Source organism: Salminus brasiliensis, chromosome 9, assembly GCF_030463535.1.
Source record: "Salminus brasiliensis chromosome 9, fSalBra1.hap2, whole genome shotgun sequence".
Taxonomy (NCBI): domain Eukaryota; kingdom Metazoa; phylum Chordata; class Actinopteri; order Characiformes; family Bryconidae; genus Salminus; species Salminus brasiliensis.
The window spans coordinates 5,539,196-5,560,530 of NC_132886.1; the positions used below are offsets into that span (position 1 = coordinate 5,539,196).

The 21,335-nt window shown below is 42.8% G+C and overlaps 1 protein-coding gene across 2 annotated transcripts in view; it reads left to right on the top strand.

Moving 5' to 3' along the window:
- The window catches only part of LOC140561951 (tensin-3-like), an 82,330-nt gene extending 61,490 nt beyond the window's left edge, over nucleotides 1-20,840 (top strand). For both annotated transcript variants that reach the window (XM_072687239.1, XM_072687238.1), the window contains exons 14-27: nucleotides 1,448-1,599; nucleotides 2,739-2,871; nucleotides 3,441-3,524; nucleotides 9,645-9,756; nucleotides 11,076-11,551; nucleotides 12,493-12,579; nucleotides 12,719-12,850; nucleotides 15,381-15,476; nucleotides 16,220-16,297; nucleotides 16,590-16,667; nucleotides 16,957-17,125; nucleotides 17,635-17,703; nucleotides 18,660-18,689; nucleotides 18,772-20,840. In XM_072687239.1, the coding sequence (XP_072543340.1) occupies nucleotides 1,448-1,599; nucleotides 2,739-2,871; nucleotides 3,441-3,524; nucleotides 9,645-9,756; nucleotides 11,076-11,551; nucleotides 12,493-12,579; nucleotides 12,719-12,850; nucleotides 15,381-15,476; nucleotides 16,220-16,297; nucleotides 16,590-16,667; nucleotides 16,957-17,125; nucleotides 17,635-17,703; nucleotides 18,660-18,689; nucleotides 18,772-18,916 (1,841 nt within the window). In that variant the 3' untranslated portion in view covers nucleotides 18,917-20,840. The remainder of the gene's footprint in view (nucleotides 1-1,447; nucleotides 1,600-2,738; nucleotides 2,872-3,440; nucleotides 3,525-9,644; nucleotides 9,757-11,075; nucleotides 11,552-12,492; nucleotides 12,580-12,718; nucleotides 12,851-15,380; nucleotides 15,477-16,219; nucleotides 16,298-16,589; nucleotides 16,668-16,956; nucleotides 17,126-17,634; nucleotides 17,704-18,659; nucleotides 18,690-18,771) is intronic.
- The last annotated feature ends 495 nt before the right edge of the window (nucleotides 20,841-21,335 follow it).

The window sequence follows — 21,335 nt, forward strand, 5'->3', positions numbered from 1 at the left end:
TTAATTGCAAATTGGATACACTAATCAGCCATAACATTAAAACCACATGTCTAATGTATTGTGTAGCTCCCCCGTGGCCATCAAAATAGCTCAGACCGTTAAAAGGCATGGACTCCGCAAGACCTCTGAAGGCGTCCTGCTGTGGTCTCTGGCACCAAGACTAACGTCAGCAGCAGATCCTTTAAGTCCAGTAAGTTGGGAGGTGGGGTCCATAGGTCCAGGAGCATCAGCAAGCTGCTTCACCGCTGCTTCACTGACCACTCCATACCAGGAGCACCCCACGATACCTGTCTGATGTTTTGGAGATGTTCTGATGTCGTCTGATTGACCATTTACTTTCAAGAACTGACTGTTTACCTGCTGCCTAATTGAAGAGCCCACCCCTTGACAGATTGCAGTGCTATTCCCTTCACCTGTCAGTAGTTTTAATGTTATGGCTGATCAGTGTAGATCATTTTCATGGTGATGTTCAGAGGAGAATTGGTGAACAAATGATGACAAAGTCCTGGTTTTTCATGTTTTGCATGAGTTTGCATGGCCTGCATGGTTTCTTCACATGCTTTTGGCTCTTCACTTTTTCACCTCAGCTGATCATGAACGTATCCCACCACCAAGCTGTTCTCTAATCACAGTTTGTTACAGTTTGGTTCTCTTGGTTTCTTTTCCTCCTTCCTCAGTGTGCTCCATCTTTACCGCATGAGAGCTGAACAGCTACGGTTCAGTCCAGCCAAGAACTTTTACATATATATTATTAATATTTGTGCTTCTTGAATTCCTCAAAATATCATTAGTACCTAATTTCCAATGACTAACGACACACTGTAAAAATCACGGTGCTACAATGGGTTCTTTAAGTAATACCACAGAAGAAACACTTGTGGTCCCATTAAGAGATATTTTTGTACAAAATTTGAGTGTGAAGAGTCTTTAAACTGGTAAGAACCCTTTAGAACCGGTTAAGATCCGGTTCTTCACGCTCACACTAGTCTACAAAGTGGTTCTACCATAGCATTGCTCAAAGAGCCGTCTGTAGCCCCTTTATTTAAAGAATATCTATTAAAATTGAAATGGTTTTTCTTTTAGTTTATAAATTGACGAGCATATCCAGTTTATTGTTGCGTAAATAACTTATATCTCCATTTTTTGCTGTTTTTTTGACATTGTGTCAGAATTTCATGATGAATGGACCAATAGAAATGCTCCAACATGACATTTATTTTTGATCTTCTATTAAAAGTTAATAAATAAATAATAAATAATAAATAAATGATTAATAATAAAATAATGTCACATATTGAAGTACTGTGTTATCAGCATCAGGTGTGATATTGTGTATTTTCTAATTTCAGGTACAGTATAACTAAGTTTAAATGAATAATGTTAATTACAGTGTATTAATGTCCTCTGTGTGTGTGTGTGTGTGTGTGTGTGTGTGTGTTTTGATCAGCTGTAAAACCTACAGGGGAGAGTTTGCGCTCTCTGAACCAACAGGGCAGTGAACCGATTGACCACCTGGCACTGAGCGGACGACCAGCCTGGGAGGTGGAGCAGGAGTTTGGGGAAAGACTGACGTATACTCACAGCATGACTCCAACACAGGTAACACACACACACACACACCTAGACCAGAAAGGAGATATTAGCCCCCTAACTATGAAATCTAATCAAATTTGCATACATTTACATAATCATACACAGTACAGCTAGTCCATTTACCCAAAACCCACATATAGACATAAAATATGACAATGACAAAAAATAAATAAAAAAATAAAAAAATAAAGAAATAAGGCAATAAGAGATGAGGAATATATAGAAATAAATGTTACACAGTTCTGGAGAGAGGTTCCCCTCCTGCAGCTCCACCACCAAAGCTCCATAGTGCTGCAGCTGTGTTCCGGCCCGGAGTGGGAATGACGGAGACGCCGTTCTCCCTGTTCCAGTCGGTGGAGCATCGGCATGATCCTGAAGCTGCTGATTTAAAATAGAACTGTTACGTAACGTTGCTTTAAAAGAGCTCTGGGACAAAAAGGATTTGATTTTTTAAGATTTCTCAAATAATAAAAAGCTACTTTAGTGATTGTGCTGATATGTGGGATATATATCGTAACTGTCACTAAAAAACCTCATGTCTCTAAAAATATCAACTGTACAGGAAAATGAAAAAAAAAAACTTCATAACTTTCACTGGAGTGCACAGTCCAGATAGGGCCCATGTTAAACCCCTCATGGTTCCATCACTGAGCCTGGTGGGCATCCATATGTGTAGCCAGTGTGGAACCTGTTGGTTTCCAGTTGTGCATGTCCCATATGGGCATTGTATCTGGGTTGTATCTGGAGAAGAGAATGTCAGTGGAGCATTTCAATCAGAAACTGCCAGATTTATATTATGACATATATTTATATTATGACAAAACGGCAAAAATGGAGATACAAGGTGTTTGTGTGACAGTGATGATATGTGAGAGTCTAGAGTCTAAAACTACACCCAGGTTTCGTACTTCAGATTTTATAATCAAAGCTTGACGGCCGGGTTTCTCGGTTTCTAAAGAGCAGCTTTCTGGTATTTTGCCACCATGTATTATTAATTATATTATATATTAATTATATTAATTATTAATTATAAATTATTATTGAATATTTTTCTTGAATTAATTGTAGAAACCATAAGTAAGATGATTTCCTAAGCACTCACATTAATCAGCGCTTTTCCATCTTTTTGTTGTTTTGTGTTGTAGCGTCCTCCTCTGTACAGAGCGGACAGTGTGGAGTACCGAGGCCCTGGTGCTGGGCTGGACGCTGGAATGGACACGGGCAGCGAGGTTGCTCCCCAAACACCTGCCTTCCCCATCTCGCCCCCCACGCCTTATGGTAAGATATAAACTCGTGGGCGGAGATTCTCGCATTAGGTGTTTGTGTACCAGCTCAGACGGAAGTCAGCTAGACGAGCTGTTTAACTCAGCACTGTCCGTAACTGCCAACGCGTGATGACAGTTCACCGTAATATGAAGAATACTCAGTTGTGCAACTGTGACAGGTTGGGATTCACTGATTGGTCTGTATGCTGAGAAATGCCATGCATCATATTTAGCACAACTTAACATTAATTATGATTATTATAGATAAATAAATATTATTATCCCAGAATAAGCCCAGAAGCTGAAGCAACCCCTATATCATTAACATGACCACATGATTTACTGTTATGATAGTGATGAGATCAAAACAGCCTCGCCCTTTCCCAAAAGTGAATGCCGTGCCCAATGCAGAGCTGTAACGTGTAGGCAGTGTTGTGGTTCGGTTGTTACACACTCGCACCGACATGTTCGTAGCCTCCCCTCTTCGTATTATATAAGCTCCTTCCACCCAGTTTCACAAGTACAGCTCAGTTTGTGTGTTCGAGATACCAACCATGCTCCTCTTCATCCCTCTCTCCACAGTGAAGAACATGCCAGAGTTGTCGCATTTCGCGCAAACTCCAACTCCCAGCATGCCAGTGTTCGGGACCTATAGGACAGAGCATGGTGAGTAGTATAGAGCATTCTCAGTACGTGTGTAGGAATAAGGACTGAGATAAACCTCAAATAAATATATAACCTTGACTAATCCGAGCTACTTTCAGTCCGTTGTTCATTTCTGTCTTTAAATAGCTCAGTAAAACCTTAACGACACGATTAGGCCGACTCTTAAGGGCAAGAACATGGCTTTTCCTTTCTGCAGTCCAGACAGCAGCAGTCTGTGGAGGAGTGGCTGTATTGAAATGTCAAGCCTTTGTACACAGAGCGCTGAACATGGGTGCTGACCTCTGACAAAAGGCCTCGAAATGGGAGGAAACAGCCTCACGCAACAATAGACCAGGGGCCTGAACAGCAGAAGACCTGCACTCACACATGGCTCGTCCATGCTGCTTTGATATGGGCTGTGTTGTTGTGTTTGCTCAGCCGTGAGAATGCTCTAAAGCTGGTAGACCCTCCCCTGCTCCTGGAGACCTAAATCCCTGAGGAGCAGCAAATGTGTGTGTTTTCATGATTCCAGACCTACTCCAGCACAGCCAGTCCCCCTTTGGAAGCATCTGGACCAGGTGTATGTTGTGCAGTTAAAAGTGTCCAGGTGTTTGGATGGAGACACCTGTTCTCCATCTTTCAACAGCAGTCTTGAGGATGTGAAATATGAGATTTCCGACAGCAAGTTCCGATAGCAGGACTGACAGTAATGAGTTGGAGGATATTTAACACGGTAGAACTGATCAGTAAACTAATGGGAAATGTGAGAATGCAACTTAACCTGGAAAGTGCCTTCATTTCTCTATCTCTTTCAATTTCCCAGCTTTTCTTTGGGTTGCGGTTGTTTCTTTTGTTTGTGTTTATTGTGGTTATTTTGTTTGGGCTACTTGCGGTTTCTTGTATTTGTTTATTTGGGTTACTTTCGGTTGTCTCTTTTGTTTAGGTTTCTTTTAGTTGTTTTTGTTTTGTTACTTGCAGATGATTCTTTCGTTTGAGTTTTTTGCTTTTATTGTGTTTAAATATCAGGTGTTTCTTTTGTTTGGGCTTGCGGTTTCTTGTATTTGTTTATCTGGGTTTCTTTTGGTTGTTTCTTTAGTTTTGCTTCCTTGCGGTTATTTATTTCGTTTGACTTACTTGCGGTTGTTTCTTTCGTTTGACTCTTGCGGTTGTTTCTTTCGTTTGACTCTTGCGGTTGTTTCTTTTGTTTGACTTACTTTTAGCTGTTTCTTTCGTTTGACTCTTGCGGTTGTTTCTTTCGTTTGACTCTTGCGGTTGTTTCTTTTGTTTGACTTACTTTTAGCTGTTTCTTTCGTTTGACTCTTGCGGTTGTTTCTTTCGTTTGACTTCCTTGCGGTTGTTTCTTTCGTTTGACTTCCTTGCGGTTGTTTCTTTCATTTGTCTTCCTTGCGGTTGTTTCTTTCGTTTGACTTCCTTGCGGTTGTTTCTTTCGTTTGACTTCCTTGCGGTTGTTTCTTTCATTTGTCTTCCTTGCGGTTGTTTCTTTCGTTTGACTCTTGCGGTTGTTTCTTTTGTTTGACTTACTTTTAGCTGTTTCTTTCGTTTGACTCTTGCGGTTGTTTCTTTCATTTGACTTCCTTGCAGTTGTTTCTTTCGTTTGACTTCCTTGCGGTTGTTTCTTTCGTTTGACTTCCTTGCGGTTGTTTCTTTCGTTTGACTTCCTTGCGGTTGTTTCTTTCGTTTGACTTCCTTGCGGTTGTTTCTTTCATTTGACTTCCTTGCGGTTGTTTCTTTCATTTGACTTCCTTGCGGTTGTTTCTTTCATTTGTCTTCCTTGCGGTTGTTTCTTTCATTTGACTTCCTTGCGGTTGTTTCTTTCGTTTGACTTCCTTGCGGTTGTTTCTTTCGTTTGACTTCCTTGCGGTTGTTTCTTTCGTTTGACTTCCTTGCGGTTGTTTCTTTCATTTGTCTTCCTTGCAGTTGTTTCTTTCATTTGACTTCCTTGCGGTTGTTTCTTTCGTTTGACTTCCTTGCGGTTGTTTCTTTCATTTGTCTTCCTTGCGGTTGTTTCTTTCATTTGACTTCCTTGCAGTTGTTTCTTTCATTTGACTTCCTTGCGGTTGTTTCTTTCGTTTGACTTCCTTGCGGTTGTTTCTTTCGTTTGACTTCCTTGCGGTTGTTTCTTTTGTTTGACTTCCTTGTGGTTGTTTCTTTTATTTGACTTCCTTGCGGTTGTTTCTTTCGTTTGACTTCCTTGCGGTTGTTTCTTTCGTTTGACTTCCTTGCGGTTGTTTCCTTGCGGTTGTTTGTCTTCCTTGCGGTTGTTTCTTTCGTTTGACTTCCTTGCGGTTGTTTCCTTGCGGTTGTTTGTCTTCCTTGCGGTTGTTTCTTTCGTTTGACGTCCTTGCGGTTGTTTCTTTCATTTGTCTTCCTTGCGGTTGTTTCTTTCATTTGACTTCCTTGCAGTTGTTTCTTTCGTTTGACTTCCTTGCGGTTGTTTCTTTCGTTTGACTTCCTTGCGGTTGTTTCTTTCGTTTGACTTCCTTGCGGTTGTTTCTTTCGTTTGACTTCCTTGCGGTTGTTTCTTTTGTTTGACTTCCTTGCGGTTGTTTCTTTCATTTGTCTTCCTTGCGGTTGTTTCTTTCGTTTGACTTCCTTGTGGTTGTTTCTTTCATTTGACTTCCTTGCGGTTGTTTCTTTTATTTGTCGTCCTTGCGGTTGTTTCTTTCATTTGACTTCCTTGCGGTTGTTTCTTTCATTTGACTTCCTTGTGGTTGTTTCTTTCATTTGACTTCCTTGCGGTTGTTTCTTTCATTTGACTTCCTTGCGGTTGTTTCTTTCATTTGTCTTCCTTGCGGTTGTTTCTTTCATTTGTCTTCCTTGCGGTTGTTTCTTTCATTTGACTTCCTTGCGGTTGTTTCTTTCATTTGACTTCCTTGCGGTTGTTTCTTTCGTTTGACTTCCTTGCGGTTGTTTCTTTCGTTTGACTTCCTTGCGGTTGTTTCTTTCGTTTGACTTCCTTGCGGTTGTTTCCTTGCGGTTGTTTGTCTTCCTTGCGGTTGTTTCTTTCGTTTGTCTTCCTTGCGGTTGTTTCTTTCGTTTGACTTCCTTGCGGTTGTTTCTTTCGTTTGACTTCCTTGCGGTTGTTTCTTTTGTTTGACTTCCTTGCGGTTGTTTCTTTTATTTGACTTCCTTGCGGTTGTTTCTTTCGTTTGACTTCCTTGCGGTTGTTTCTTTCGTTTGTCTTCCTTGCGGTTGTTTCTTTCGTTTGACTTCCTTGTGGTTGTTTCTTTCGTTTGACTTCCTTGCGGTTGTTTCTTTCATTTGACTTCCTTGCGGTTGTTTCTTTTGTTTGACGTCCTTGCGGTTGTTTCTTTTATTTGACTTACTTTTAGCGGTCTTTTGTGTGACTTACGTCCGTTTGCTTCTTTCGTTTGACTTATTTTTGGCTGTTTCTTTCGTTTGACTTCCTTGCAGTTGTTCTTTCATTTTGCTTACTTGTGGCTGTTTCTTTAGTTTGACTTATGCCCGGTTGTATCCTTCATTTTGCTCACTAGCGGCTGTTTTTTTCATTTGGCTTATTTGCAGTTTCTTTCATTTGTTACATTTACTTGGGTTTTTTCTTGTATTTGTGCTACTTTCTTGGGTAACTTGTGATTGTCTCTTTTGTTTGACTTTCTTGCAGTTGTGTGTTACTTTCAGTTGTCTCTCGTTTGCCTTGTCCGTTGCCATCCTTTCCATTCACTTGCAGTTGTCTCTTTTGTCTTAAATACCCAGAAGTTGTGTCTTTCCTTCAGGTTAATAATTTACTTGTAACTTTTGTCTCTTGTAGTTTACCTGCAGTTTTCTATTATACCTGCAGTTTTTTCTTTTAGGTCACTTGTCTCTTTTTGGGAAGCTTCCTTTACTCAGGACATAAAGATATTTCAGTATCTTATGAGCTAGCTCTGCAAAATGAATACCTTCTTTCAGTCAAAGTTTGCAAGTGACCTTCTAGTCTGTCCACACTTGGCTGTGATCTCGCATTTTGTTGCCATAGTCTCAGTTGTCATGGTGACTAGTTTTACCACGTGAAGTGAAGGCAGGAGACCTCCTAAGTTGCGCTGGAGCAACCAGACAGATATTATCTGGTAGCACAGGGAGGGTGAGGAAAGGGTGAGCATTCGTCTTGTGGTTTTTGATCTTTGGATTGGGTTAGTTCAAAAGTTAGGAATCATTTGTGAATTTTATATATATTCAGAGTGATTAAATCCAAAACTACCATGCCAAATATATATATACAGTGAGTCCAAGAAGTATTTGATCCCTTGCTGATTTTCTTTGTTTGCCCACTAATAAAGACACTATCCTTCTGCACTTTTAATGGTAGATATATTCTAACATGGAGAGACAGAATATCAAGACAAAAATCCAGAATATAATTTTAAAGAATATATTTTAATTAATTTGTATTTCAATGAGGAAAATAAGTATTTGATCCCTCTTGCCAAACACACTCAATACTTAGTGGCAAAGCCTTTGTTTGCAAGCACAGCGGTGAGACGTTTGTTGTAGTTAACCACAAGTTTAGCACACACACCAGGGGGAATTTTGGCCCACTCTTCTTTGCAGATCCTCTCTAAATCATGAAGGTTGGTGGGCTGTCGCTTGGCAACTCTGACCTTCAGCTCCCTCCATAGATTTTCGATCGGATTGAGGTCTGGCGACTGGCTGGGCCACTCCATGACCTTAATGTGATTTTTCTTGAGCCAATCCTTTGTTGCCTTTGCTGTATGTTTAGGGTCGTTATCATGTTGGAAGACCCAACCACGGCCCATTTTCAGATCCCTGGCAGAGGGGAGGAGGTTGTCCCTCAGGATTGTGCGGTACATGGCTCCATCCATCTTCCCAGTGATGCGGTGAAGTAGCCCTGTACCCTTGGCAGAGAAACACCCCCAAAACATTATGCTTCCACCTCCATGCTTGACGGTGGGCACAGTGTTCTTGGGGTCATAGGCAGCATTTTTCTTCCTCCACACATGGCGGGTGGAGTTGAGGCCAAAAAGTTCAATTTTGGTCTCGTCTGACCACAAAACCTTCTCCCAATAACTTGGTTCATCTTTCAAATGATCATTGGCATACTTGAGGCGCGCCTCCACATGTGCTCTCTTCAGCAGGGGTACCTTTCGGGCACTGCAGGATGTGAATCCATTGTTGCGCAAAGTGTTGCCAATTGTTTCCTTGCAAACTGTGGTCCCAGCTGCCTTCAGGTCATTTGCTAACTCCTGCCGAGTGGTTGCAGGACGATTTCTGACTGTTCTCAGCATCATTGCCACCCCACGAGGCGAAATCTTCTTTGGAGCACCGGGCCGAGGTCTGTTGATTGTCATGTTATACTCTTTAAACTTTCTGATAATTGCACCAATAGTTGTTACTTTCACATCCAACACCTTACTAATCTTTTTGTAGCCCATTCCAGCTTTGTGAAGGTCAACAATTCTGACTCTGAGGTCCTGTGACAGCTCTTTGGTTTTACCCATGTTGGAGACTTGAAATCTGTGTGATCTGTCTGATTCTGTGGACAGGTGTTTTTCACACAAGTGATTAGTGAGAACAGGTGGCTTCAGGTCAGGTAACAAGTTGATTGGGAGTGTCTAACTGGTCTGTAAAAGCCAGAACTGCTAATGAATACTAAGGGATCAAATACTTATTTCACTCCATGAAATACAAATCAATTAATATATATTCCTTAGATTTATTTTCTGGATTTTCTTTTTAATATTCTGTCTCTCCATGTAAGAATACATCTACCATTAAAAGTATAGAATGATCATGTCTTTATTAGTGGGCCAACGAAGAAAATCAGCAAGGGATCAAATACTTCTTGGACTCACTGTATATATATATATATATATATATATATATATAGGTACGATTCATATATATATATATATATATATATATATATATATAGATAGGTAGGTACGATTCATATATATATATATATATATATATATATATATATATATATATACATATATATATATATATATATATATATATATATATATATATATACATATATATACTGTGTATATCGTACCTGCAGTGTATTTCTGATGGATACAGCTTGATTAATTGCTTCCTCTATTATGAGAAATCCTTCTTTTGTGATACAGAGTTTGTGTGTGTTCCTGGTTTCAGATATGAGAGCTTTTGCTGATATCATGGCCCACGAGGAAAGCATGGCAAACAGCTCCCACAGACCATACGCCCGCTCCGTCACTACAGGAGGAATGATCACCGTCACAGACAGGTAAAATGACCCCTCTGTTCGGATTTGTACCTCTGCTTTTACAGTAGTTAAAGCACATGTATCCAATCCGCAACGCCCCAGCACTGTTCAGTGGTTTCCCTGCTCAAAGACACCTGACTCAGCTCAAATGACCAGGTTCGGTAGGCGTGCCTGAGCAGGGAAATTACCGACATGTTCACACCTGAGTCAACAGGCTACTTAAAAAATTGCTGGGTTACCACCAGGCATCTGGGGGGCCCACCAGGGGTCCAAGATTGTTTTTCGGATCCAATATTAACTTTGACTGAAGCCATAGGAAACAAGTGTTGTTGCTAAGCAGGTCCTATAATATAATGGGTTGTTGCTATGAGGTTGCTTGATGTTTGCTGTGGTATTATAAGCAGGGGTGCCACCACCCCATTCATCTTAATGAGAGAAAAGCAAATAAAAAAGAGTCGCTATGCAGAAACCATGTGTCAAATCAAAAGCTGTATATATGCACAACCTTTCAAAAGAGATTGTCGTTAGGTTTCCATATCTCAAAACATTGCAGCATGAGTTAGAGGACCAAAACAGAAGAAAAATATATATAATAATACCCTGCATTACCATACATGGCTCAAATAAATTGGGGCCACTGTCGTAGCATTAGTGCCTAATATTAAGCATGTACCGCTTGTGCCACCACAATAGATCTGACCCATCGAGGCATGGACTCCACAAGACCTCTAAAGAAGTTCTGTGGTATCTGTGGTATTATTAACATAGATTTTCTACACAGAAAAGGGTCCCAGGTTGCATAGAATTTGAGAAACCATGGATTAAAAGCCATTGTTGATTATATAAGAAAGTAGTAGTGGCTACAAAGGCTTGTTTGAGTGAAGCCCTAAAAGAACTAGTTTAGGGCTGCGTCCCAGTTGCATACTACACACTATACCATAAGGTATAGACTATATATTAACCTTAATAGTGTGAGTTTGGCAGGTTAGTGCACAGAAATGTAGCCTTTTCCGTACTAACGTTACGGCGATGAAGTGATGAAGTGTTGCTATGCCAACAAGCATCACTGCAAGTTCTCACAAGTAGCTCCTCCCTTTCTGTTTCGCATTGCAGTGTGGGACTATAGTGCCCATTGTGTCACCTTCACTACTTAGTCTTACTAGTTAGTACGTTATTGGGAGGTACTATTGGTTTCAGAGATGTTCTTTTTAGAACCAATAGTGGTTCTAGTGGTTCTAGAAGACCTCTTTGTATCAAGTGTAGTTAAAATTTGTCTTGTGCGAGTAGCTGAGGAGTTAAAAACTGCCTGAATGTTCATTAAACCCCATTTATCTCCCCAGCCCATCTCAGTCTTCCTGCTCCGAGGGGGTGCTATTAAGTCGTCACTTCTCCATCAACACCCAGCGCACAGGCACAGTGGACTTCAGCCAGAACTCGCCTCCCTCCCACCATCCCCACTCACACCCACACCCGGCCCCCAATGCTCACAGTTCCCCTCGGGGCAGCCAGAGGACCAGGGCGGCCCAGTACTCCCTGAGCCGCAGCCCAGTCCTGAGCGAGCCAGAAGGTTTCTCACCCCCGTCAGGTCCTTCGGGTTTCGCCCCAGAGGTCGATGGCCTGAACTACCAATTCCAGCAGCCCCCGCTGCCCGAGAAGCGAAGGACGTCAGACTGCGAGCGCTCACTAGGCTCTACCTCCCCCGCACCCAGCGGCTTCTCCAGTCCCCACAGTGGAAGCTCCCTGAGCATACCGTTCCCCAACGTGCTGCCTGAACTTCAGGGGAGGACCAGTGCTGGCCCTCCATCCCCACTGCCAGGTGAACTACAGATTTTCCATGTTCACAATTAGGCCTGTTACAATACTGTGACTGCCCCCCTCAAATAATTGCAATAAATGCCACTCTTGCCATTTTTAGACCATTTAATGCCACTGATATAATGATAATATTATAGAATAATAATGCAATTACACCCTTTCAAAGAGCAACACACTTTTAATTATTAAGAAAATTCAGACATTGGAATTGGAATATAAAAATGAATGAAAAAACATAAATTAATTAAACAAAGTCGACATACCAGCTTATTCACCTTAATTGACTCTCCTCAGTCAGTAAGCACAACTAGAAATAACAAGATCAGCAAAAATAATTGAGGTCATGTCTATTGTACGGTAAGTATTGTGACCGGCCAAACACCTGGTCCTGGAATGACCCCTGGCCTGCACATTTTAGTGTTTCCCAACACACCTGATCCAGCAAATCGGCTCATTAACAAGCCAATTAATAAATAAATGAAAGACTTAAGACTGGGAACACCTGCCATGATTAAATACTTTTTTAAAAATCTACTATTTATCCCATAATTCTGCATAATTTAATGAATAAAATGTGAACAAAGTCATTCAGAGTGGTCACCATTACTACAGCACCAATAATAGCCATTTTACTTACCCTTTAGAACCCACCAGTGAACCTGCCGCCGGCCTTCTCTACCATCAGTGAATTGAATAGAGTACAGGGTGTTGCTGGTGGCACTGTGTGAGATGGCAATCCTGGCTAGTGGGTGGGAACTGACAGTGAAGAAACTAGTGAGGGGGTCCAGAACGTCTCTCAGGCAGTGTATTTGAAACCTATTGGTGTAATAAGTTCTTTAGATGTCTGGGTCCATTCACCACCACTGTGAACAGTTCTGACTCAGCAAGTTTCTCTAGAATCCTATCCACTCTGCATGTGTCTGATTTTACTCTTTTTTTTAGATGTACTTGCAAGTAAGCAGGTCACAGTGAAGTTTGTCCAGGACACCTCCAAGTACTGGTACAAACCGGACATCTCAAGGGATCAAGGTATGAATGAACTTAGACCTAGAACCTTCGCCTTAAGCATATCTCCACTAGTTTGGAGTTTGGATGCCCGGCTCAACGCATAGTAAAAAATAATAAGCACACCTGACCTGTACTTATTGTCCCACCTGTTTCCACACAGCCATCGCCGTGCTGAAGGACAAAATACCTGGCTGCTTCATTGTGCGGGACAGCCACTCCTTCAGAGGCGCTTACGGCCTGGCCATGAAGGTGGCCACACCTCCTCCCTCAGTCCTGCAGCAGAGTAAGAAGGGTGAGTGTTAGCTCAGTTAGTCAGGCAGGTGGGCGGAGTTTGAGTGACGTGAGTGTGTGAAGTGAAGGATCTCCATTCAGTGTCCTTGTAGTGGACAAACCCCAGAACCTGGCAGGCTTCCCCTGAACACATAAGAGGCCTTTTGTTACACTGAGCGTCGAGGATGGCTGAGCCACAGCTCCGAGAGGGAATCTGATAGGTGTCGTTTCCAACAGTTTCTCCTGTGTGTGTGTTTTTTGTTTTTTTTTGCGACGCTCCTGCTTTTCTAGCTTCCTGGCTTGTGTAGAAGCTATTGTTGGGCTGCAGCGCTGAGTCACTGGCTCTTGGTTTGTGTTGGAGAAGGTTAGATCCTTTGTTTGACAAGCATTTGTCACACAGATATATATTATGGCCCACCACAACATCATATGTTAAGGCAGTGTTTCCAAACCTCAGTCCTGGAGGCTCACCTGCACTGAACCGTGTACTGTTTACTGTCAGCTCAAGCAGGACCTACATCTACACATCTGTGGACTACAGTGTTACATGAAGTATTTAGGCCAGAAAATCCAATTCACAGTTTTTTCTGCTTCTCTAAATGTGGTTAATTAGCGAAGACATCTGGATTTCATCTGGATTTTGCTTTTACTTAGGTTTTTAACAAGAGCTACGAGACTAATGTAGCTACTTTCTACCCAATTAGCATCATATGGCTTATTTCCAAGCCATTTAGCCCAAAAATGAAATTGTGTTCCATATGTTTCTCTAATTTTATTTATGATGCAACTTCCTTGACTTTGCCATTTTCCTCATTTTTAATTGCCCGTTTTTTCAAAGCCTCCATTAACTAACCGTCACTGTCTTTGCTGAAAAATCCGGCTCAAGCCCAGCTGTTTATTGGCTGCTAACTGGTTTAAGATGGTCTAAGCCAATCTATGATGGTCACAGTGGTTAAAAAAAGCTGGTCCTCCAGGCGAAAGCATGGCCTATACTGGTAACTGATTGACCAGCTTAGCCCTTGACCAGCATAGTGTCAATTTTCATTGAGTTTGATTGACTAGCTGGTCATCAAGCTTGGTCATACTCGTTAACTAGTTTGGACTGGCTGCTCAACTAGTGTGGGAATGCTGGTCGACATAGTGGTTGACTATTTGGGTCAGGTTAGTCACACTGGTAGACCAGCTAAACCATCAAACTCAAAGGTAAAATACTCTATGCTGGTCAACCAGCTTAGCCAGGATGAGCTGGCCTGGCTATTTTCATCGGATGGAAACATCGCCAGTTGAACTAGAAGTAGCTTTTCTATCTTCTGGGCTTCTTGAAAAGATTTTGAAGGGTTGCAGTGTCGTGTCACTGGCTCCTGGTTCTGATGTGTGTATGTGTGTGTGTTAAAGGGGGTTCAGTGCATAGACCATCACACGCTTGCCTCAAATCCCACTGAGTGGTTAAGTGAGCTCTAACGGACTCGCTGATGTGGTTTATGATGCAGTATGACACTCTGTAATCTGCCAGCTGTATGATTATCTTCCAGTATGCAGTGTCATACAGTGACATATCAGAGACTACGGACGCCTCCACACAGTTCCAGGACGTGTGTTATGATGTGTAGGCACGCTGTTAGCACCATGCAAATCAGTGGGGTATCAGCAAATCAGCTACTTTAGCCTCGAACAGTTGGGAGAACACATATGTACTGGTGTCTTATCCAGCTCTTGCCATTGGCTCGCAGTGAGCAGGCTCAGCCAATAAGAGTACAGTGAACACTGTGTTCCAAGACGTTGCTCCAGGTGTGTGAAAATCACACTTCACACACACCTCACAGCACACACACACACAGCAACTCTTCTGCTGTCCATCAAGCCTTGAGTATTTGTGACCACCTGTGATGACATCATCGCGCTATAGCCCCCTAAGTCGAGCTTTTGTGGCAGGTTGAGAGAGTGAAACACAACGCTGCTGCCTTTGTGCTCCTGGAGTCGCCTCAGAGGAGAAGAGTGCGGGAACGCTGCCTCCTGCCCTGTGGAGAATTCCCTCCTCTCTCTTTACACTTTACACCCACTGCCTGAACAAAACAGCCACGAAAAAGGCGGGAAAAAAGAAAAGCTTTTTTATCTTTAACGTATCTCCAATTGTTTACATTTTTAATGACATTTCTCTCTCCCGCTGTCTGTCTGTCTGTCTGTCTGTCTGTCTCTCTATCTATCTATCTATCTGTCTGTCTGTCTGCCTGCCTATCTATCTATCTATCTATCTATCTATCTATCTATCTGTCTGTCTGTCTGTCTGTCTGCCTATCTATCTATCTATCTATCTGTCTGTCTGTTTGTCTGTCTGTCTGTCTGCCTGCCTGCCTGCCTATCTGTCTGTCTGTCTGTCTGTCTGTCTATCTATCTATCTATCTATCTATCTATCTATCTATCTATCTATCTATCTATCTGCCTCTCTGTCTGTCTGTCTGTCTCTCTGCCTGTCTGTCTGTCTATATATCTGTCTGTCTGTCTCTCTGCCTGTCTAACTATCTTTTTTATCTATCTGTCTGTCTCTCTGTTAGGAGGGGACCTCTCCAATGAGCTGGTGCGCCATTTCCTCATTGAGTGTACATCCAAAGGAGTTCGCCTGAAGGGATGTCCCAATGAGCCTTACTTCGGTACGATACCTCATCCATTCATCCATATGGATCATATTTGCTGTTTTGCCTTGCTATTTGATAACACAGCACAGCTTAGTCCATTACAGTAATCCCATGGTACTAGCAGTGATCAGGTTCAGGACATAACAACAAAATACCACTGGACGCCTTAAGAAGAGTGCCCTCTTCTGGTCATTTAAAGCTGTGCATATTTATGTTGCTCTCGATGCTGTCGGAACAAAACCATTTATCTCTCAGAAGATCTTTTTACAGAAGGAAAAACACTATTATATACATGAAGTTCATTATAAAGGGTTTTATTTCAAGCTCCATCTTGGACCATTTTTATTAGTCTACGTGTCCTACAATCTTCACACATTATAAAGGGCATGTGCTGCTGTGTAGTACTGTGCAGATGTTTTTAGCACCAAATCCCATTATTCTATATCATGTCTCTCAGAAAAAGCTCCAGATCTCATCAGATCAGATATAGCAGGTGAACATAAATCCAGTAAAAAGGAGAAACAAGAGATTCTCATTCGGTGAGCTAGTCTGAAGAACAGAGCTCAGTTCCTCCAGGGTTCTCCTGGACGCCCCCCACTCCAGCCAGCACAGCGTGGAGGATGTGTTCAACTCCATCAGCAGCAGCAGCAGCAGCAGCAGCTCACCTGATTTACCATCATTAAGCATCATTAAATATATATTTACGCTGTGTGTAAACCTATATAACCCAAACTTTTGAATGTGTGTGTGTGCTACAGGCAGCCTAACAGCACTGGTCTACCAGCACTCCATCACACCACTGGCTCTGCCATGCAAACTCATCATTCCAGACAGAGGTGAGCATTTCGACTCTTTCACTGTCTCAACACTCACTAAAGCGTATTACAGCGCATGCGGATTTACAACACCGCAGACTTCCCCCACCCCCAGAGGAGGGGGGGTTCAGAATGAGAGAATTTTATAGGTATATAAATGGAGGGGGGGGGCTTCATATAACCTCTACTGTAAACCGTACAGCTCTTACAGGAGCTTCAGTTCAGTATAATTACACTTGGTGAGTAAATAAGCTGTTGGCCTTTATCAGATCTGCACGCTGAACTCTCATCACCTGTCTGCTTCTTCCCGCAGATCCTCTGGAGGACGCTGTGGAGACGCCCTCGCAGTCCATCACCAACTCTGCAGCCGAGCTTCTGAAGCAGGGAGCAGGTACCTGTGCACCAAGCATCTGTAAAGGAACTACCTGTGCAGTTCTATGGGTGACATATGGACAGACAGACAGACAGACAGACAGATACATAGATTTACATAGGGCCTTTTAGCTTAATATACACTTAATTGACAAAAGTTTTGGGACACCCGCTTATTCTTTCTTTCTTTCGAAAGAGTCTATATTTGGACACTTGTACATTTGGATAATACTAGAACTGCGTTTTCACCCAGCCAAGGGTATCTGTAGTCATTCTCTCTCTCTCTCTCTCTCTCTCTCTCTCTGCAGCGTGTAACGTGTGGTTTCTGGGCTCAGTGGAGATGGAGTCTCTGACGGGTTTCCAGGCCGTGCAGAAAGCCACCTCAGACATCCTGAGCCTGGAGGCTCCGCCTACCTCCACCGTTGTCCACTTTAAAGTGTCCTCGCAGGGCATCACGCTCACGGACAACCAGAGGAAGTGAGGGGCTCATTCTTTCTCCATATATACACTAAGGGTCCGTTTCTCAGACAGGGATTAAGCCTAGTCCTGGACTACCTTGTCCTTTCCAATGGGGAATCTTCTCCAGCTTGCTGTCTAGCCCAGAACGTCCCTGTCTGGGAAAGCAACCCTACATGTCAAAGGAAAACCACAACAAATGATAGATATTCCAACGAGACGATGGTAGATGTTCATTGTGTGAAATCCAGGCGTCATTTGAGAGGGAGGAGACAACCCACACCACTGCAGGACGGCTGTAGACAGCAGACATCTGCTTAAACTTTGGGACAGTATGACATAGCACTGTCATTAACACCAGATGTTCTCCCAAATGAAGAACCTACACTGAACCTACAGAGAGTAGCACACATTGGGTTGTGGTTCTCCTCCTTTATGACATGCACACCGAAACCCCCCCCCCCCCAAAAAAAAAATAAAGCACTGTTCTTCATCCTGTTCCTCACCTCTCACTCATGTTTTCCTCACAGGCTCTTCTTCAGACGACACTATGCTGTCAACACTGTGATCTTCTGCGCTCTGGACCCTCAGGACAGGAAGTAAGTGGTTAAACTATGCCTGACTGATACAGCGGCAGTTACAGCAGTCCCAGCAAACAGAATTCACATCTTTAGGACAGTCTCACTGAAGTGTACAGTGGGATGCGAAATTCTTGGCACCCCTAGTCCCCTGATCTCAGAAAGGCAGACTAGTGTAAGCTGAAAGAAAGTAATAACAAATTTGGGCACCCCAAGAGATAACTCTTGAGCTCTCAGATAACATTTACCAAAGCCTGACAGCTTAATTAGCTTGTAAGGGACCTGGATAGCATACCCATGTGAGGCCTGTATGGGTAGCCCAACTAGGAAACTAGAAAGATTCTGCCACGGGTTCCAAATTGGACACACAGATGGATGCCCACCAGGGTCAGGCTCTAATCATATGGAGGAGACTGTTAGTGCTTAATAAACACTGATCAGCTGCAGGTTTCATTACTAACAGTGTAATTAGACTGAAGGGTTAATTAGATGTAAAGCAGCAGATGTTGAGTATAAATCACTGTATTCAGTACAGAGAGGATCGGAATAGTAGTTTATAAGAATCTGCTGCTACTGATGTTTATAGTCTGTGATTTATATGTATTGTGATGAATATCGTGTGTTTAAGTCTTTAAATATCGTGATATAGTATTTTTACCATATCGTTCAGCCCTACATGAGCCCCATCTGGGTGGTACAGATAGGATGTAACAATGGGGTCTATTAAGGAAGCCCAACTGGGCCCCAGTAACAACACATGTACAAACATACTCAGAGGCATGCCCACCTGGAGCCCATCTGGAACCCACCTAGGCCACGTTCCACTCACATGAGCCACGCATGAGTGTGCTGGCTAGCTGGGGAAGGACCAGGCGATGCAAATTCTCTGGCGCCTCAAACCTTGTTCCTTTTTTTAGTTTAAAGCAATGAAGTAATGGAAGAGGATATTTAATGATTCATTTTGTGTTTATTTACAGATGGAAGAGGGACGGATATCCTTCAGCCAAGTAAGTCAGCTCCTTTAGAGAACGCTCCGCTGCACGCTCTCACTGCGCTGCACGCTTACTGACCTGTTCCTCTGCTCCGCAGGGTCTTCGGCTTCGTGGCCAGGAAGACGGGCACTGCCATGGACAATGTGTGCCACTTGTTTGCTGAGCACGACCCCGAGCAGCCGGCCAGCGCCATCGTCAACTTCGTCTCCAAGGTGATGATTGGCTCCCAGAAAAACGTCTGATTTTTCTCACATGAAGTCCACAGGCGAACGGACTGGTGCGTGCCCTGCCACGGAACAGCCATGCCGCTGCTGCTCAACAAAGGATGACATCACACGAACGACTCATTTGACGTCTAAGTGATGACATCACAATACACGTCCCAGACGAATCTCATGTGATGACATCACAATACAGAAAATCTCGTATGACTTCCAGGTGATGACGTCACAATGGATGTCCCGCAAACTCTTAGATGATGACATCACAATACATGTCCCATGAACTCTCCCAGATGAATCTCATGTGATGACATCACAAAACAGGAACTCTCGTTTGACTTCTAAGTGATGACGTCACAATACAGGAACCCTCATCTGACTTCTAGGTGATGACATCACTATACACGTTTCCCATGAACTCCCAGGTGATGGCATCACAATGTATGTCCTACGAACACTCCTCTGACTCCCGAAGGATGACCTCATAATTCATGTCCCACAAACCTATCTGACTTTAGTCATGACCTCAGAATGCTTGCCCCATGAGCACTCACAACACGTCACGCAAATGCTCAAACAATGTCATCACAATCCGTCTCATGAACTCTGATTCGACTTCCCAAAAGATGACATCACGGTGCATGTCCTACGAACCCTCATTGGACTCACAATGACATCATGACAGCATATGTCATTCAAATCTCACTCCCAAAAGATGACATCACGATGCTACGGTCCTACTCATTTGACCTGGGTGATGCCATCACAATCGACGTCCCATGAACTGATGACATCACAGTGTATATACCCCCCGAATATTCCTCTGATTCGCAAACCGTGACATCATAATGTATGTCATATGAAAGACTGGGAGCTGCCACTACTATAAAAGACTTCAGTGAAAGAAAGGAAGGACTGTGTGTTGGAGGACGCTCTCAGCTTCACAGTGGAGCTGTACGGGAGCGTGGGAGTGGGAGCGGTCATGTATATTGTAAATGTGTGAACTTCTGTATAACCAAACTGTATTTATTATTGTTTTTCCAGATGAGTCTTTCTTCCCCGAGTAAACCAAACTGTACGTGTTCAGTATGGAAACACATGGCCTGGTCAAATTCAGATGGCTTTGTCTAAATATGGAGATATGGGGGGGGGGGTTGTTATTATTGCTATTGAGCTATTCTGTAGCTTTCATTTGATTTCTTACTACTGACTACCTATAGATGAATCACGTGCAAACTCCCAGCCGGGCCGATTTAAGATTAGGCGTATTTTTAGAGAAAGGTACGTGTTTATGGGTTTATTAAGGACTGTTTGTACAGATACCTTAACTTCCAACCACACCAAAAAAATCCTCCTTGTGAATCTGATAAAGCTCCACATAGATGTATGTATTGTATATGCGGCGGCTGGTAGTCTAGAGATTGGATTACAGATTTCTATTTTTTTTTTTTTAAGAAATCATGAGGAATATAGAGTGTATCAGGTTAGTTCAGGTTTTAGTTCTGTCTATGCAAGATCTCTGTCAAGAGCACAGCGCAGGTCTTAAATATGCTGAAATGTGATTTAAGACGTGCAGGTTTATAAGAAGATCTCTGGCTTCTTGTTAGGCCGGGCCTGGACCAATGAAACCCCTAGGAAGAATCTGTGCTATTTGGCCAGAGACTGTTACAACTATCTCTTTCTCTTTTTTATAGCTTTCTGATTTCCTTGTCAAATGTGTATTTTTCTATGTAAACCATAATATATTCCACAGTTCACTGACTTTATGCTACAGTGCCACAGAAGATGTTTGAGGAGACTGAGCCGACCATTACGAAAACGTGCCTTTTCTCTGGATTTCTCTTCTCTGCTTTAGAGTCCATCGTCTGTCTGCTCTGTCCGACACCTTGATGCTGTATTAGGAATTATTTTGTAACCAAACTATTGATAAAGGAATATATCGGAATGTTTTTGTATTCTGACTCTAATATCTGTGTGTGATAGTAGTGCGAAAACCATGCTGAAGCTGATCTTTCTCAGTCCAGCCCTTCACAGCTGTAATGGAAATGTGCTTGTTCTGCTGTATATCCAATACAAACCATGGAGACAACTGGGACAGACAATAATGTCCACTAGCGATGTCCCTGATACAATCCAGGCCTATTTTAATGGATCGGGTATTGGCTATTTTAATCCTAATCCAGTTCTGAGTCTTTGCTTTAACCACAGTGTTCAGAGCACCATCCGCTGTCCTCAAGGCACCATTAACGGACGTTATCCCCGGCCAGCTGGCTAAGGTAGCAGCAGTGCGGATGTTCTCAGAAGGTAAATAAAGGAGGTTCTGCAGTGTGGAGCTATTTTACAGTGGAACCTGAAAAGAAACCATAATATCTGACCCTTTTTAAAACTCTCTCTGAAGCGCTCTGTTTTACCAGCGGGAGAACCGCAGAAACACTCACTC